The sequence below is a fragment of the Monodelphis domestica genome, chromosome 2 (assembly GCF_027887165.1).
Source record: "Monodelphis domestica isolate mMonDom1 chromosome 2, mMonDom1.pri, whole genome shotgun sequence".
NCBI lineage: Eukaryota > Metazoa > Chordata > Mammalia > Didelphimorphia > Didelphidae > Monodelphis > Monodelphis domestica.
Genome location: NC_077228.1, coordinates 300,753,954 through 300,773,131, shown reverse-complemented (window position 1 = coordinate 300,773,131; position 19,178 = coordinate 300,753,954). Strand labels below are relative to the sequence as shown.

Sequence of the window (19,178 nt, the reverse complement as noted above, 5' to 3'; positions counted from 1 at the left end):
GTTCCAGCAGGAAGTGATCAGCCAGATCCACCTCTTCGGGGAAAGAGGGTATTTTTAAGAGACAAAAAAATCCCAAATATATAGACCTTTCACCCTTGTGTCTCCACCTCTAAATTTTCACATCTACCAATCACTTCAAAGGCTTTCTCCAGGACTGCCCATACTTTTACTTCTCACTTTCTTTGATTAGTTTATATCTTTTGAGCTACTTCACACTTCTTTGTTAAGTTCACCTTTTGTTAGTTACTTGACCTTTTGTGATTAATTTAACCTTTATAGTTACTTAACACCTTTTTGTATTAAGGTCTAAAATTAGACTTAACTTAAAGTTCTAGCTTCACTATAAGGTGAGAACTAAGTACCTTCATTGTTCAATAGGAGATTACAACTTTATCTTCCCCTAAAGTATGTCTAAGTAGGGTGGAGTAATGTAAAGTACTACAAGACATATCCAATCATTCGCTAAATCTTATTCTTTCTATATAACATCTCTCTCATCTGATGCTCCCTCAGGATTCATTTAGCCACCGTCTTAGTTCAATTCAATAGCCTTATCACCCCTTGTCTAGACTACTTCAAAGTCTGAATTGATCTCCTTCCATCAAGATTCACTGTTCTAATCCATCTTCCACAAAACTGCCCAAGTGATATTTCTAAAGCTCAAATCTTACCATGTGCCTCCCATATTTAGTAAATTCCAGTGGCTCCCCATTGCTCCTAGGATAAAATATTTTTTTTTAATTTTAAACATTATTTTATTTGGTCATTTCCAAACATTATTCACTGGAAACAAAGATCATTTTCTTTTCCTCCCCGCCGCCCCTCCCACCACCTTTCCCTCTCCCATAGCTGATGCACGATTCCACTGGTTATCACATGTGTTCTTGACTCGAACCCATTTCCCTGTTGTTGGTATTTGCATTAGAGTGTTCATTTAGAGTCTCTCTTCAGTCATATCCCCTCAACCCCTGTAGTCAAGCAGTTGCTTTTCCTCGGTGTTTTTACTCCCACAGTTTGTCCTCTGCTTGTGGATAGTGTTTTTTAGATCCCTGCAGATTGTTCAGGGACATTGCCTTGACACTAGTGGAGAAGTCCATTACCTTCGATTGTACCACAATGTATCAGTCTCTGTGTACGTTTTCCTGGTTCGGCTCCTTTCATTCTGCATCACTTCCTCCAGTCTCCATGGAATTCCTCTACTTTATTATTCCTCTTAGCACAATAGTATTCCATCACCAACATATACCACAATTTGTTCAGCCATTCCCCAATTGATGGGCATCCCCTCATTTTCCAATTTTTGGCCACCACAAAGAGTGCAGCTATGAATATTCTTGTACAAGTCTTTTTCCTTATTATCTCTTTGGGGTACAAACCCAGCAGTGCTATAGCTGGATCAAAGGGCAGACGGTTTTTTATCACCCTTTGGGCACCTAGGATAAAATATAAACCCTTCTGGATGGTTTTTAAAGTCCTAAGCAATCTTTCCAATTTCATTATACATTACTCTTCCCCACAGTCTATGATTTAGCTACAGTGACTGCCTTGCTGTATCCTGTGCCCCTGCACTGGCCATTCCCCATGCCAAAATATTACTCTCTCTCACCACCTCAGAGAATCTTTCACGCCCATAAAAACTCAAATATTACCTCTTTTTTTTTTTAATCCTTACCTTCTGCTTTAGAATCAATATTAATGATCAGTTCCTAGACAATAGAGCTGTAAGGACTGGGCAATTGAGGTTAAGTAACTTGCCCCGGATCACACAACTAGGAAGTGTCGACCTTGCTGCAGGAAGTGTCGACCTCGCTGCTTCTCAAGCATTACCTTCTGCGGATAATACCAGAAAGTTGTGGTCTTTTCTGATGCCCCTAATATTATGCCGGAAATGTGTGCTACCTGTGGGGTTTAATCAGTAAGGTCACTGGCATAACCAAACTTTGTGTTACGCTAAAGAAATCATGACATGAACAGAACTGTGCTATAAGAATTGGTAATGGTAAAGAATTTGCGGAGGGATTAGAAGACTTATATGGAAAGATCCAGAGTGAAATAAGAACCAGGAAAACAATGTACTTAGTTACTTAAGGAAATAACAACTTGTGTTAATGCTCCAACTTGCTCTTACACAAACTGATCTCAGAGATCACTACTACCCCATTACATTCAAACTCTCAGGGTCCTTGGAGTTACCCATTTTTGAGGGCAAATACAGTTCCCCCATACTTATATATCAAGTAGTTTTTTAACTACACAACCAGCCAACTATAATTAAGTTATTTTTAGTTCTTAAACATAACTACTTAATAATAAGACATAAGAAATAATATTATAGATATACTAAAGGAAATCGATCTTGATAAAAAATAGATTGATATAGTAAAGGAAATACATAATGCATAGACAGCTAGGTGGCAAAGAGAATCGAGTGCTCCCTGGAACATCTGTGTCTAGTTCCGATCTCAGACAATACTAGTAAGTCACTTAAATCTCTGTTTGCCTCAATTTCCTCAACTGTAAAATAATGATAATAGTACCCACTTCCCAGGGTGGTTGTGAGATCAAATGAGATAGTTGTAAAGCTTCTGCAACAGTGCCTGGCACATATTAGGTACTGCATAAATGCTAGCAATTATATTATTAGTAAATATTGTTATAATAAATATTACAATATATATTATACAAAATAAAATACTTCACAAATACACAGATAGACCCAGATCACAGTCCTCTTCCAATGTACTCAGTAGCAATGGGGAAGAGTATGCACACACTTCTAAGAATCTGGCAGGGAAACATTTGAGGGAGGAAAACTCATATTCTTAGAATAACACACCTCTGGGCTATTATCTTTGGTCCATTGGGGAACATCTGCACTACAAGAAACTGCTTCTCTTCCCACTGATTGCTTATTTATCCTCATTACACATAATGAGGTCAAGGAAAACTTCTATCTCCAGGGCAACACTGAGATCAGCCCAGTTATTCACTAAGGAGAATTTAACTTACTCAGAACACAGATCCCACTCACCCAGGATAATATGGTAGTTGCAAAATCCCCTTTGCTTTTCCCTCTCAAGCCAGAGGTGGCAGCAGAGAGCAACAAGCCCTCATGGAGAGGTAGATGCTGCTGAAGGTCATTGGTTGTCCCTGGAGCTCTTGGCCAATGAAATCACTTCTTTCTCTGACCAATCAGGAATCACTTAGCTGACATTTCCTCTCTCCTGAGTGATTCCATGAGAGATAGTTTCTGCCCTCTTGTTTCGTAGTTAGTTCTTCTCTAGGGTCCTCTTGTGCTCCTGCTGCTGTTTCTCATCTGTTCAATGGCTTGAAAAAGAACTTTCTGACTCTCAAGTGGCTGACCTTTAACTTAAAAAAGTTACAAGGGTCTGAATTTCCCTCTCCCATCAGTAGTCCTTATTTTAATCACCTCTCAGGCCCCAAATGTTTATGTAATTTCCCAATGTCTTAGTTTTACCCTTTTTAGTTATGAAACACTATGCAAATTAAGAATGGTGCCTGTCACACCTTAATCTAGTTCTCAGCAAGATCCTCCATCTCTTTGGTGTCTATGAAACTGCATTTCTTTATAATCATATTTCTTTAGTTTTCAGCAGATAAAAGATCAAACTCTGACTCTTTATAACTTCAAATTATTCCTACACAAGCAAGACACCACTTCATTTTTTCTCCCAAACTGTCCAAATCTTGTTTGAAAACTTTGTTTATTCATATGCATATTTTAGCAATCTACATTAAAACAATGCTCTTTATCAATTCCTGCTAGGTATCAAGATGTTCATCCACACTAGCAACAATATCTTACATTTTTTGACACACACACACACACATATATACACTACATATTATATGATAAAACATGATATATACACATATAATATATTAAGTTTAAAATATATTAAATAGTAATATATTAATATGTAATTATGTAATTAATATATGTTGCAAAAAAGGGGGGAAAGGGGAGAGATTTATAATAAAGGAAGAAAGGGTGAAAAGGGAATGGGAGTCTTCCTTCTTCTAGGCAAAGACAGAGTGAGAGGAGATGGTGTTGTTTAGCCAGAGGAGAGGAGGATGGATTTTGTCTTTTCCCTCTCAGCCCTCTCTGACTAGACCCCCTCAATATGGCTACCTTCAATTCCTACTGCCAGCTCTCTGGGATCTTTGTTGAAAGAGGTTTCAGGTGTTAAGCCTCTTTCTTCTGGAGAGAGAGAGACCACTTATCTCCCCTCTCAATTCAGGCTCTCTTCTGATAAAGCTGGAGTCAGTTCTGGGTCCTAATAACTGAGTTTATTCAAGGGAAGCAGGAAAGGGACAGGGCTGATGAAGGGTAAGGATTGAGATTCATGAGGGAAAGGAGGAGAGGGGGTCCCTATCTAATTAACACTCCCCCCCAAAGTTAGACAGCTCAGGTCTGATTGCCTGAACCCCTGAGAGGTTCAGAGGAGAGGAACCCTGGTTTCTTGGCTGGCACAGCAAGTGTCCCCAAATTCAAGGGTCAAAGGGAGTTGTAGAGATCTTCTCTGTGGACTGCTTGTCTCTCAAAGTCCTTGTGCACTGACAGGAGTTTCAGAGGATCTGGGATCAGGAATTCAGGGAGAAGAAAGATCACTGACTTTGAGATTCAGAGTCCAAAACCCTCTGCTCAGGTACTCTCAGCCAGGAGTCAGTTTCAACGGCCTGGATCAGTTTTTTCTCACTTCAAGGTTCCAAGTTCCTTTCTGCCCATCCCCCCTTCGCTGCTTGCAGGATTCTTGCAGCTCTTTCAGGCTTATTCCCAAAGTTTCCAGATTTCTCTCTTATAATGTCTAATATATTATCATATACAAATGCTACATAGATGTGTATATGTATATAGTATGCCATACACACATATATATGTATATATGTCTTCCTTTACACAAAAAATTTCCTCCTCTTTTCATGATTAGCTAATCCTTATAAAAAGGGCCTTCAAGAGGCAATATCCCTAGGGGCAGCTAAGTAGCCCAGTGGATAGAGTGCCAGACCTAGAGTCAAGAGGACCTGGGTTTAAATGTGAGCTCAGATATTTCCTAGCTTTGTAACCCTTAAAATCACTTTTCCTGTTTGCCAAGTCCTTGCCCTTCTAAGACAGAAAGTGAGGGTTAAAAAAAGAAAAAGACAGTAGACATTCAGAAAGCCTTTCCCCATTCCCTGTTGCCAGCTCTTAGGTGCCCTCTCTTTTAGGGTTCGTTGTATTTATTTTGTGTTTATTCTATAGATATAGCAGTACGTTAAGTTAGTCTTCAGAGCTACTCCTCTACCTTTGGTGTCCACCTTTCACCAAGCGCTTACCTATGGCTCCAAGAATTTGTAGTGTGTGCAGCAACTTCACCCCAGGAAAACCACATCCACAGATGGGTTGAGGGCAACTTGACAGACTTCAAACTCATCGTGAGTGACGGGGAAATCTACCCCAAGCATAGGAAGATGCCCCCCTGCAGACAAAAACACTTTGTTCCAAAGGCCATGAAGGTGGCTGAGACAGATACTGTGGAGCTTGGGCAGGCATTGAGCATGCTACGGTCATTCACCGCATCCCAGGCTGCCACTGCTCCTCTTGACCTTGTCTTGCCTCTGAATTTGGATGACTGGAATGGAGAGTAAGGCTGATGACTACGATTCTGCCTCACCTAAATCCAACTCATTCCCACGTCAAGATATCCCCCCAGCATGTCACTGGTTCTCTTAGAGAATGAAGCAATAACGGCATTCTGTGCAGATATGTACTTGTGTGCTTGCCTCTCCTAAGAGCTTCTCAGAAGAGCGAGCCCGGAGGAGACGCTTGATGCTTGTCGAGTAGTAACTCCCAGTTGCTTCCTAGCATGGTGAGACATTCAGAGCTCCGCCGGCATTGTCTCAGTGTGCCTTTATTTCAGCCACCCTTCCAACATTACTCTCACCTTTTGCACCTTTGCTGTTTGCTAGGAAGAAATGGCGCCTTCCGAACTCTCTCTTCATTTCCCAGATCCACCTCTGTCTTCAGAAGTTGCTAACTTCAATCATTAGCTGATAAAAACACCACCTACTCTTCTAAAGGCTTTTGTTTCTTTTCAGAAGTACCCTAAATGTTTCTGGCAATGCTTTTGGGTAAATGTCGGGGGCGTCCGCCATGCCTGTCCAACCAATTGCCCAGAGGTGGTGATAGCTTTGACACGTCTCATTACATTCTGGACACTCATGCTGGGAGACAACAGATCTGTCCCCTGCTCATGCCACTCATCGTCTTTTTTCTTCCCTTGGCCATTACTGGGTGGCCCCTTTCCCGGTCACATGGGTGGTTCTACTTAATCAGTGTCTGGAGATCAAAAGGTCCACCTCTACCCTTTACAGGAAGAGCCATATCCCTACTACATAACTCCAGACATTCCACCGAGTGAGGAAGATCTACATTTGAATCCTAGCTCAGACGCTTAGTAGCGATGTGTCCCTAGGGGCGCTTTACCTCTCTGGGCCTCAGTATCCTCATTGACATGGTTGGACTTGATGACTTCTTAGGTCGTTCTGGTTGTAATTCTATGGCCCTATGATTCCTTTTTCCAGTGCCAAGTCAAATCCGTAAGCATCTGTTAGCTAACTGTGTTCACTGGGCATTTTGCTATAAATATACGAGAAAGAAAGACGACCCTTGTGCTCAAGGAAAGCTCCTGTGGTCTTCTCACCCAAAACATCCATCATTTTTTGTGGTCTTACCTTGTGGAATATTGTCCCAACCTTCCCCCCACACCCTTCAACTTCCGTGTATTGGTAATGCCTGCAGAGTCCAAGGAAAAATTGGGTATGGGGAAGAGTTTGTTTGTTTATTTTGTGTTTGTGTGTTTTTTGTTTGTTTGTTTTGGGTTTTTTTGCGAAGGGGGAGGGCAGAACCTCCCTGCTTCCAAAAAAGATCCCTTGACTTGAAAAATAGAGGTTCCAGCAGAAACTAGCAAAACTCCCCTTGCCCATGAAAACTAGGCGAGAAGGTACCCATCTGGCCAGATGTGTCAGGGCTCCCTATGCTGAATAGCCGCTGGCTTGCTGGAAGTAAGAGAAGTTGGCAAGTGGGCAGATTCCAGATACGGACTGGCTCTAAGGGATGGATGGGTCGTGTTTGGGGGTGTAGGGGAGCTAGGGGCCAGCTGCTACTCATCCGTTTAGCGTCCCCCCACCCGCTCACTCCACGCTGTTCCCCCATTCCCTTTTCTATTGTAAGGGAAGCGCCTCGGGGTAGGACACGGGAATTGTGGCAGAGGGAAGACCAATAACCTGGAAAGAGTATATTCTTATGGAGGGCAGGTTAGTGGGCAGGACCGAGTGGTGAACTTGTATCCAGGAGGACCAGTCTTTGAATGCTACCTTAGACACTCCTAACCGTGTGGCCCAGGGTGAGTCGCTTAGAGACCTGGGCTCTTCGTGCCTCACTTTCCTCCTCTGTTAAAAGGCGACAATAGCACTTACCTCCTGGGTTTGTTGTGAGGCCCCAATGAGATCATGATGGTACGGTTCTTGGCCTATAGCAAGTGCTCTCTACATTTTAGCTATCAGTAATCTCCCTCCCCTCCCTAATTTTTGCAGTAGTTGTTGAGTAGTTTCGGTCGTGTCCGATTCTTCGTGACCTTATTTGGGATTTTCTTGACGATAGTGGAGTGGTTTGTCATTGTCTTCTCCAGCACATTTTATAGATCAGGAAACGGAGGCAAATGGGGTTAAATGACTTGCCCAGGGTCACCCAGCTAAGTGTCTGAGACCAGATTTGATCTTGGCTCTTCCTGACTCCAGACCCAGCATCCATCCACTGTGCCGCCCAACTGCCCATCCCTTGGCATTACTTTATATGTTTCTTGTATTTATTGACTACGTGCATATTATTACCTCCCATAGAATGTGAGCTCTTTGAGGGCAGGAATTATTTCATTGTTGTCTTTGTGTCCCCAGTACACAGCCTTGGGTTGGTATCTGACACCCAGCGGATGCTATAGCATTGTGGAAGGAGTCCATTGTGATAAGGCATTGAGCTTGCTGGCCTTGCTTGATGAACTATAGTAGATTACTTCTGAAAACCCCAGAGCAAATAGAATTAACACAGACATGCTAGGGCCAGGAGAGGACCCAATTACCACTCATGTAACCCCTCTCCTTAACTTCTTCTCTCTTCCCACGGAGACTTCCGATGCCCCCCATCTTGTTGCTTCTCCCATTTCAGCATCCTCTATCCTGGAATGAGGGCAGCTAGGTGGCACAGTGGATAGAGTGCTGAGCCTGCAGTCTGGAAGACCTGAGTTCAAAATCTGGCATCAGACACTTACTGCCTGTGTGACCCTGGACAAGTCACTTAACCCTGTTTGCCTCCGTTTCCTCATCTGTAAAATGAGCTGGAGAAAGAAATAACAAACCACTCCAGTATCCCTACCAAGAATACCCCAAACGGGGATGCCAAGAGTCAGACATAACTGAACAACAAGTCCCTGAGTGGGACTTTCCTTAATGTTTCAGCTATGATCGTTTTGTTTAAAGCGAACCTCAATCTCGGGATGTATTTTATGTGGCACCTCACTAACACACTTTGCCCTTATTGTCTGCCAGTTGTTTCAGGCTATTTAGGATCCAGCAGACTGACTAGTGGCTATTTCCCTTCATTTCTGAAAAAAGAAGTGGGTTCTGCTGGACAGAGGGTACACCTAGCTCCTATTTCAGATCCTCCTCCTGGTAAGTTCAGTCAATACAATGGGCACACGGCAGTCCATTTACACATTCCACAATAGCTAGACAGAAACCTTTTTTCCCAACAGAGAAGACTCGGTGCCAGTTAGAATTTCTGGGCACCGCCTCCATAATCCCCCCTCTTTCTTCACTCCCCAGAGGCTAGATGAAGAGAGGCACTTAATAAATGCTTCTTTCCCTTTTTTCCTCTCCCTCTTGAAATGACCTTAAATATACTTTGTACTTGGGCACTTGTATTCAGATTGTATCTCCCCAGGAGAATGTAAACTCCTCGAGGGGCAGAGCCATTTGGGGTTTGCCTCTGTACCCCTGGCACCCACCACAGGGCTGGGCACACCGTAGGTGCTCAATAAATGTTGTTTGAGTCCAAAGAAGCTCCAATACAAGCAGGTCCTGTTTATCTCTCATCTGCAGGTTACGCTTCGCTGAAGTCTGTGAGACCTCATCATAATCGCCCCCTTTTCCATACCCAGCCCAGAAGTACCCCGGGATTATTGCCACGGCCCCCTGCAGCCCAGCCTGTCCATGGACGTACTGACTGGGTTTCTAAGTATGCATCTAGACGATGACAGGCATGAAGCACTTTGCACTGAGGCGCAGGAAACTTTTCATCAGATAGCGATGGCGAAGATACTGAGGATGTCCCCACCTGCAGTCAGCATGAGAAATGACCGCAAAGGCCTCCCCCAGCATATTATAGTTATCTTCTGCAATCAAGATATTTCAATATTCCTTTTTATTTTAATTTTTAAAAAATATTCATTTGAATCCAATGTTGTACCTTTTTTGTACAAAATTATTTTGTTCTATAACCGGGTCCTATTATTTTCTTAAACAGCAGCATTTTGTATATAGGAGATTACGTTTTGGCATTTTATACAGGAACCTTTATAATGAACTTTTTTAAAAAATGACTTATTTTGGGGGGAGGGTCCAGGTAATATTTTATACAAATAAAGAAATGCAGTGAAACTAATACAGTATTGCAATATAGGTGCAATTTAGGGCTGTGTGGTACAGGGGCGTTCACCTCTGCCTTGTGGCTATTTGTGACGTGGTTAAGTGGAAAATATGGCACATTAGGCACATCTACTAGCTCTTGACCACCTGGCTTGGTTTTAGTACTGTAAAAGTGATTCTCAACTTTTTCAGATGCCCTATTTTCCTTAATTTAATTTTGTAGCACTGCGATTCCCCTTTCCTAAAAGTATTATAACATTTCTTGAATTTCATTTTTAAAAAAACAACTCTTATTTTCTGCCTTAGCAACAACTCTTAAGGCAGAAGGGGAAGGGTTAGGCAAATGGAGTTAAGTGACTTGTCCAGGGCCACAGGTAGGCAGTGTGTGAGGCTAAATTTGAACCCAGGACCTCCTGACTTCAGATCTGGTGCTCTATCCACTGGACCACCTAGCTACCCCCTCTTGAATTTCAATTTTGAATTCTAAGAATTTTTTTATATTTATATTTTTATTTTTTTAATTCAAATTTGAATTTTAAGAATGTTATAGCATCTTTTGAGGTTATTGAAGATATTCTAAGGTATTACAAAATGGGGTTTAGGGATCACCATTAAAAAAAACCCTTCCTATTTTCCTTTCTGTCCATTTTCAGAAAGAGATTTACTTGTGGGGAGTTAGTCTCATGTAATTATGTATACCCACAAAATTGAAATTTTGATGAATTATTTATCTAAAGGATAACATAGACCATTTGCATTTTATGTTCCTACCCCACAGTGAGTGCCAGCAGACATAGCCAGTGATGTTTCACCTTGGCAGAGTTTCCCCCCATCTTCCCCAAGTGGAATTTTTTTTTAAAGCCTTACCTTCCATCTTGGAGTCAATACTGTGTATTGGTCCCAAGGCAGAAGAGTGGTAAGGGCTAGGCAATGGGGGTCAAGTGACTTGCCCAGGGTCACCCAGCTGGGACGTGTCTGAGGCCAGATTTGACCTAGGACCTCCCGTCTCTAGGCCTGGCTCTCAATCCACGGAGCTACCCAGCTGTCCCCCTCCCCAAGTGGAATTTTGCACATGTTGCACATCTCGGGGGCTGGTCAGGGCTAGACAGTGGGTCATCCACCATCCTTGCCAGGTATGTCATGGCAGTCCGATTAGCTTGAGGACTTGGGCTCTCTGATTTGCTGGGAAACCAAGTTTTACAGTAATGCCCGTGCCAACAATGTGCCACATTTGAACTTAATCATTCATTTCTCTCAAGCAAAGGGAAGATAAGCTGTATATAGCTGGCAGAGGCTGTTCTTGGGAGAGGAATGTTTACAGCAATATTAAAAATGACAAAGCTGGCTTGTAGGCAGAAAACATAAAAGATAAAGAGCTGTTCTTGGCCCATCTCTGTAGGACTCTTCTGCTCCCTTGATAGGTTTCCCGAAGGGCAAAAAGGAAATAAAAGTAAAAAAAAAAAGATAGCTGTTATTGGGGGCCACACCTGTGATTTCATCCTCCCATGGATGCAGACAGACAACAAACTCATCAGCTAATTCTAGTCTTGGAGCTGTCCGAGGTTCCCGAAGGTTGTCGCCTGCGGTCTCTGCGCTGGTGAGGTATGCCTTAAGTCCAGACGGCCCTGTGTTTCAGGCTAGCCTCATGCCGCCTCTCGCAGAACACGAAGCATATGATCATGATTAACATTTAGTAGTGGGCGAACTCAGGCTCTCTCAGTCCCTAAGCTATTCCTTTTCAGACCTCCCAAGTTCAAGGGTCTTGGTGGCCTGAGAGAATGGCCACCCTTTCAAAGGTCCCTAAATTAAAACGAGGAGTATCTTAGGCACTGAGAGTATCTTTGGCTCAAAAACGTGCAGAGCCACCCATCAGCCAACCCTGTGCCCTTAGGGGAACCCAAGGGATGCAAAAACAAGCAAACAAGCACACAGCGCATGTGGGTTTGGTCTTTTGACGATTATGTTTAATGCTGGCAAACTAGCAGCAAAACTTAAGGAAGTGATCTCTTTATATATGCAAGTACGCCTTGCAGCTGCATTCATCCATTTTATTGTATCGTGTAACCCGACTGATTTCTTAAAGCAACATGAAATGTGTTTTTAGCAATGGCTTTTTTAGTATGCTAATGAATATTTATTTTCTAGCTTACATCATTAGTTTACGTGAAGAGGAGGAGCATAGACTGATTTGGGGGAGAAAACTGTTTTCACATTGTAAACAGTGCCCCTGGGAGAACAGAAATAAGACACTTTCTCTCCATTGGGCTCGAATTTATAGTGAATTCTTTGAATCTCATCAATTCCAAACACCGAGTCTGCATCTAAAAGGTCAATTCTTATTTCAGGACTCTAAAATTTTTTGTATGAAGTTCTGATAAGACTCACCTATAAGAAAATTTTTCTTTTTTTTTATTTGTTTTTTCTTTTCCTGTGTCCATCAGAAGTCCCAGCAGCTTTCCTTGGCAAAGCCCAATGAAGTGACCTATAGGAAAGAAATAAAGCTGTTTCGTGGAAAGGAAAACAAAGTCTAACTGCAGGCTCATAAAGTGCTCTTTTATTTGCCAAATGGGTAAAGGACAAACTGTGTATTCCAGCTCTGGATAGCAGAGGCAAATGATGACTATTTCTATCAAGTAGAAATTAATAGCTGCACATCTTTTTAGCCTTTGTTGTAACAATATTTATTTATGATGCAAGCCACACACACACAAGTGAAGCGTTTGATGGTATTGGTTTATGAGTAAACCTCAACTAATCACTTTGAAGGGAAAAAGCACACCGGGGTTATCAGGTAATGGCCACAGATTCAAGTCTCATAGTATGCCCAAATATGTCCAGAAAAAGGAATAAAAGTTTTAAATGCAAATGATGGCATATCCCCCTTTAGGAAAATCAAGTACTTGGAAAAATTGGATTTATAAAAGAAAATGAATTATTGGTGGAGTGTGTGTGTGTGTGTGTGTGTGTGAGAGAGAGAGAGAGAGAGAGAGAGAGAGAGAGAGAGAGATTAGGAATGATTTGTTTTGCCATAGACTCTGTCATTAGCCTGCCACTTTTATTTGGGGAAATTGTGTAGATAATGTTTAAGCAAAACATGTGACTGACTCAACCTCTCCTTTCATGGTTAACAAAATCAGAACCTTAGGCTAATGTTTGCATATAGTTGTTGCTTTCGGTGATTTATCGTTCTCACTTTGTTTGAAAGTTCAAATATAAGTCGTGTCAGGAGAGTGCCCGCACTGTGCATCCTTTCTAGCAAACTATTCTCCTAGCAATTGTATCAGCCAGTCATTGCTCTGTGCCATTTCCAAGAAAGAAGGAAGGTTGTTGGCAGCTGCTCACTGTGTGACCAAAAGCAATATGTTCATGAAAAAACATTTTAACTTGCAAATCTTTTATATACTTTGACGCAAATTGTAGCAATTTGGCTGTCCAATAGATGTTCTTGAGTTTTTAAAGGATGATTTAAAAATTTTCAATTCAATGTACTGTACTTTTTGTATAAGTTTATGTAAGGACTTTCTTGTAGATACTCTTACAAAAGTCAAATCAAGGGCAAGCATCACATTTAATCTAGAATATACTTTTTCCTTGGGCGCCCTGTGCTAATTAGTTTGAGCTAAAAAAGTTGAAATGATGACTTGGATTCACCTCAGCTACCCAATCAGTAAGACTGTTTAATTATTTGATAAATCACCAAATAGAATCCATTTAGATTAAATTTTTAATGCTAATAAACAAACAAGGGAACAGAGGAAGGGGAAAATGTCATTTGCGGGGAAAGCCCACAAAATCCATCACCTACTTCAAATAGTGTGTTGTATGGCCATTTACTTTGTGTAAAGAAACCCCATTTACTTTGTGTAAAAAAATCCTCCTGGCCCAAATAAAGCTACCCTTTTAAGAAATGTTGGCGTGAGGGTTTTGTTTCTGTATTTGCTTTCACCATCCCAGGGTGAGGTTACATGTTTATAATTTTACACAGTGTATAATTCACCCATGATTTTATTAATATCCTCTTTGAGGCTTGGTACATTGAATATATCACATTTGCAAAATAAAGTTGCAGCAGTCCACAGATGTTTTTCTTCTGATTTGGAGATTTTGTAATTTGACTTCTGATTCAGTCATCAGTAAATGCCTATTATGTGCAGGGTACTGTGCTAAGATCATAAGCTACAAGAGAATGGTAAGAGACGGTCTCTACTCTCAAGCAGCTCCCAGTCTAATGGAAGAGACAACTATGCACAAACACAATACATGCAGGATAAAACCGGAGACCATGGAGAGTGGGCAGGCACTACCATTAAGGGGAATCTGTGAAGGCTTTGGTAGAAGGTGGGATTTTAGCTGTTGTCCTTGGTACTGGTAGAAGATCAAAATGGCATCACTGAGTGATGTCTTTTGACTTGTGCTTCAATTGAATTTAAATGAGGCAGAATTTCACAAAGTCATCAGTCTCACTCTCTTTAAGAGTCATCGAAGTCCAATGGCAAGACAAAAGTGAGGACCACTGGTGGTGCCTCAAGATGCAGTGGATGACGTTGGCATCTTCAATGTCTAACCAATCTCTAAGCTCTCCACAATTCCTGCTTCCACCACCTTTGTGGTAGTTGGAACAAATTGTTCCCATATGCCCCTTCTTCCAGAGGAAATCATCACATGCTTGGAGTAAATACCTCCCTTCCTCACAGGTTTGAGACCTTCTGGTTACCCTCAAACTGGATTAGCCCTGCTATTGGGATGGTCTACCAGGATTGGCTGCTGAGAATGCTACAGCTTCTTATTTTTTTAACCCTTACCTTCCATCTTGGAATCAATACTGTGTACTGGTTCCAAGGCAGAAGAGTGGTAAGGGCTAGGCAATGGAGGTCAAGTAACTTGCCCAGGGTCACACAGCTGGGAAGTGTTTGGGGCCAGATTTGAACCTAGGACTTCCCATCTCTAGACCTGGCTCTCAATCCATTGATCTACTCAGCTGCCCCCCATGCTACAGTTTCTTGAACCACAAGTGAGAGCTAGGTGGTAAGTGGATACCAAAGGAGGATGAGCAGCTCTGAAAAGGGCTCAGTGAGTCTTCCCATCAGAGGTACTAGTCTTCCCTTTGAAGTATGTTTCCTTTTATGTCCTTCCTTTTGAAGAAAGACAAGGAAACCAAGAGAGGGAGATAAGTAGAGAGAATTCTAGATGTTCAAGGACAATCAGTGGAAATGCTGAATGAACTGAGCCTCATATGTGAATGAAGATAATGAAGTGAGATCGGATGACTCTTGTGAGGAACAACAAGAAGGTCAATGTCATTGGATCTCAGAATTCATGGAAGTATGGCAAGTTAGGAAGGGAATTGATTATGAAGGGCTTTGAGTGTTCTAAATCTCTGATAATCAGAGAGATGCAAATCAAAACAACTCTGAGGTATCACCTCACACCTAGCAGATTGGCTAACATGACAGCAAAGGAAAGTAATGAATGCTGGAGGGGATGTGGCAAAGTTGGGACATTAATGCATTGCTGGTGGAGTTGTGAACTGATCCAACCGCTCTGGAGGGCAATTTGGAACTATGCCCAAAGGGCGACAAAAGACTGTCTGCCCTTTGATCCAGCCATAGCACTGCTGGGTTTGTACCCCAGAGAGATAATAAGGAAAAAGACTTGTACAAGAATATTCATAGCTGCACTCTTTGTGGTGGCCAAAAACTGGAAAACGAGGGGATGCCCATCAATTGGGGAATGGCTGAACAAATTGTGGTATATGTTGGTGATGGAATACTATTGTGCTCAAAGGAATAATAAAGTGGAGGAATTCCATGGAAACTGGAATAATCTCCAGGAATTGATGCAGAGTGAGAGGAGCAGAACCAGGAGAACATTGTACACAGAGACTGATACACTATGGCACAATTGAATGTAATGGACTTCATTTGTGGCAAAGCAGTGATCCTGAACAACCCAGAGGGATTTATGTGAAAGAACACTATCCACATTCAGAGGAAAAACTGTGGGAGTAGAAACACAGAAGAAAAACAACTGCTTGACTACATGGGTCGAGGGGATATGATTAGGGATGTAGACTCCAAATGATCATCCTAGTGCAAATGTCAATAATATGGAAATAGGTTCTGATCAAAGACAAATGTAAAACCCATTGGAATTGCATGCTGGCTACAGGAGGGGGTGGGAAGGGAAAGAACATGATTCTTATAACCAGGGGAAAATATTCTAAATTGACTAATTAAATAAAAATTTTTTTTAAATGAAGGGCTTTGAATGCCAAATAGAGAACTTTTAAGAGTTTCTAGAGGTGATGGGGAACCACTGAAATTTACTCAATTATGGGTTTATATGTATGACAGGGTTGGATATGTACTTTAGGAAGATTAGCCAACTAGAGACTACTTAAAATATATTTCATATATTTTAACGTTCACTAAAAAATGTTTCTTGCATCCCTCCAATTCCTCCATCCATTGAGAAGGAAAGCAATAAAATGTCAATTATACATGCAAAGCCACGAAAAACATTTTCATATTAACCTTGTTGCAAAAAAAAAGCAAGAAAAATGAAATAAGTGAAAAAATATATTGCAGGCTGCACACAGAATTCATCAATTCTCTCTCGGTGGATAACATTTTTCACTGAGTCCTTTGGAATTGTCTTGGATCATTTGTATTAATTAGAGTAGCTGAGTCATTCACAGTTGATCATTGTATCATAGTATTGTTACTACGTTCAGGGTTCTGCTGGTTCTGCTCACTTTACTTGGCATGAGTTCATATAAGTAGAAGACAAAAGACTTTAAAAAATCTAGCTCCACGGGGGAACATTGTACACAGTAATGGCAATATGATTGTATGATAGACTTAGCTACTCTCAGTAATAAGATGATTTGGGACAATTCTGAGGAACCTGGGAAAAAGAATGCCATCCAGCTCCAGAGAAAGAACTGTTGGAGTCAGATGCACATCAAAATACACTATCTTTCACATTATTTATGGTTTTATTTTGGGATTTCTATTTTATATGAGTATTCTCTTACAACAATGACCATTATGGAAGAATGTTTTGCACAATAATACATGTATAATACAGATCAAATTGCTTGCCATCTCCAAGAGAGGGGAGGGAAGAGAGAGGGAGGGAGACAATTTGGATCTTATAATTTCAGAAAACATGTTGAAAGTTATTATATGTAATTGGGAAAATAAAATATCTTTGAATTTTAAAAATCTAGTTCAGAAAACCCACTTTTTATACATTTTAATATGTGTAGCCTGAATCTTCCTTGAGGGAAGCTCCCCAAAAGCTACACCTAGACTGAATCTGAAGCTATCTATATGTAAAACCATAGCTCACAAGCCTCTAATGATTCCTTTTATATGATCTACTAGAGGTTGCATTAAATAATACACAAACTAAAGTATATATATAAATATAAAGTATCTAATTAAATAGTATTCAATTGTGTCCAACACTTTGTGACCCCCATTTGGGATTTTCTTGTCAAAGATACTGGAATGGTTTGCCATTTCCTTCTCTTTCTAGCTTTTTTTATAGATGAGGAAACTGAGGCAAACAGGCTTAAGTGAGTTGCCCAGGATCACACAGCTAGTAAAAGTTTGAGGCCAGATTTGACCTCAGGAAGATGAATCTTTCTGACTCTGGGCTACTCCATCCACTCAGCCACTAAGATGCCCTTAAATGATTCTTACCAAAGACTAAATCAATACAGCCCCATTACTGCCACTCCCAGTTGGCCCCTTCCCCCACAAACTGTCAGTCTTGTTTCCTTTCCATAATTTTTATATATATATTCATATATATATTATATATTTTATAAAGTATATTTTATTTGAGTAATATTTTATTAAGTATGTTTTGTTTGAGTGGTAGATTTTATAAAGTATATTTTGTTTCAGTGTTGTATATTTTTGTGTCTTTACTTTTTATTTATGTATATTATATATTTTATAAAGTATATTTTTGAGTGATAGATTTTATAAAGGATATTTTTGTGATAGATTTTATCAAGTATATTTTGTTTCAGTGTTATATATTTTATATGCTTTAAAATTTTATATTTACATATATTTTATGAGGTACTTCTTGTTCATGTTATGCAGTTTCATAAATTTTTAAAATTTACATATATATTTTATAAAGTATATTTTGCTTGTTACATATTTATAAAGTATATTTATTTCAGTGTTATATATTGACATATATTTTTAATTTTTATACTTATATATTATATATTTTATAAAGTACATTTTGTTTCAATGCTACATATTTTAAAAAAAAATTTAAATTTATATATAGTGTTTATTTTGTTTCAGTGTTATATATTTCATAAAGTATAATTTTGAAGGACAGCTATGTGGCTCAGTGGATTGAAAGCCAGATCTAAAGATGGGAAGTCTTGGGTTCAAATCAAACTCCCTAGCTGTATGAGCCTGGGTAAATCACATTGCCTAGCCCTGATTCTTCTTCTGCCTTAAAACCAATATACAGTATAGATTCTAAGATTTAAGGTAAATATTTAAAATAAATAGAGTATATAGAGGTTGGGCTCATTGGGTTCTCCTCAAATCCTTTCTACTAGAGGGGCTGGGGTCAGCAGATCACTTAAGTCTTACTGCTGTAAGGTGAGAAAGGTTTGAGGGGTGAGGCTTTATAGTCTGGGCCACTGGATACTTAATATGGAGGGGCTAATCCGTGCAGATCAGAAACAGCTTCCTCACCAGTCAGTAGTGGGATCTGCCGTCAATAGCAATTATATTTTTAGTCTAGATGAGATAAGGTGACTAGTCTCAAAAATAATTTTTTTTAACTAAGGAAAAATTTAACAGCACCCATGCTGCCCCATTTATCTGTATCCCCTCCTTTAAAAAAAGAATTTATTTTTCCTCTATTACAGGTAAAGACATTTTTAACATTCATTTTTTAGAAAGTCTTGAGTTGTAAATTCTCTCCCTCTTTCTGACCTTTCCTTTAAGCAATCTGACATAGATTTTACCTGTGTAATCATGTGGAACATTTTTCTACATTAGTCATTTTGTGGGAGACAGCTCAAATGAAGAAGAAAGGAAATGAAATACAGTATGTTTCAGTCTGCATTCCGACTCTATCAGTTCTTTCTGGTAGGGCAGATGGTTGTTTTCACTCTAAGTCTCTGGGATTGCCTTGGCTCACTGCATTGTTGAGAATAACAGGTCCTTCACAGTTGTTCATCAAGAAAGATTGCTGGCCCTGTGTGCAACGTTCTCCTGGTTCACTTATTTTGCTTTGCATCAGTTCATGTCAGTCTTTTCAGATTTTTCCAAAATCATCCTGTTTGCACAATAGTAATCCATCACTATCATATGCCATAACTTGTTCCGTCATTCCCCAGTTGATGACCATCCCCATAATTTCCAATTCTTTGCTACCACAAAAAAGAGCTGCTGTAAATATTTTTGTAGAAATGAGTCTAATTCCTC

General features: G+C 40.4%; 1 protein-coding gene across 3 annotated transcripts in view; it reads left to right on the top strand.

Annotated features, from left to right (window-relative positions):
* The window catches only part of CILK1 (ciliogenesis associated kinase 1), a 92,244-nt gene extending 78,634 nt beyond the window's left edge, over positions 1-13,610 (top strand). For all 3 annotated transcript variants that reach the window (XM_001364227.4, XM_016431135.2, XM_016431137.2), the window contains 2 exons: positions 8,605-8,727; positions 9,157-13,610. In XM_001364227.4, coding sequence (XP_001364264.2) covers positions 8,605-8,727; positions 9,157-9,311 — 278 coding nt within the window. In that variant the 3' untranslated portion in view covers positions 9,312-13,610. The remainder of the gene's footprint in view (positions 1-8,604; positions 8,728-9,156) is intronic.
* The last annotated feature ends 5,568 nt before the right edge of the window (positions 13,611-19,178 follow it).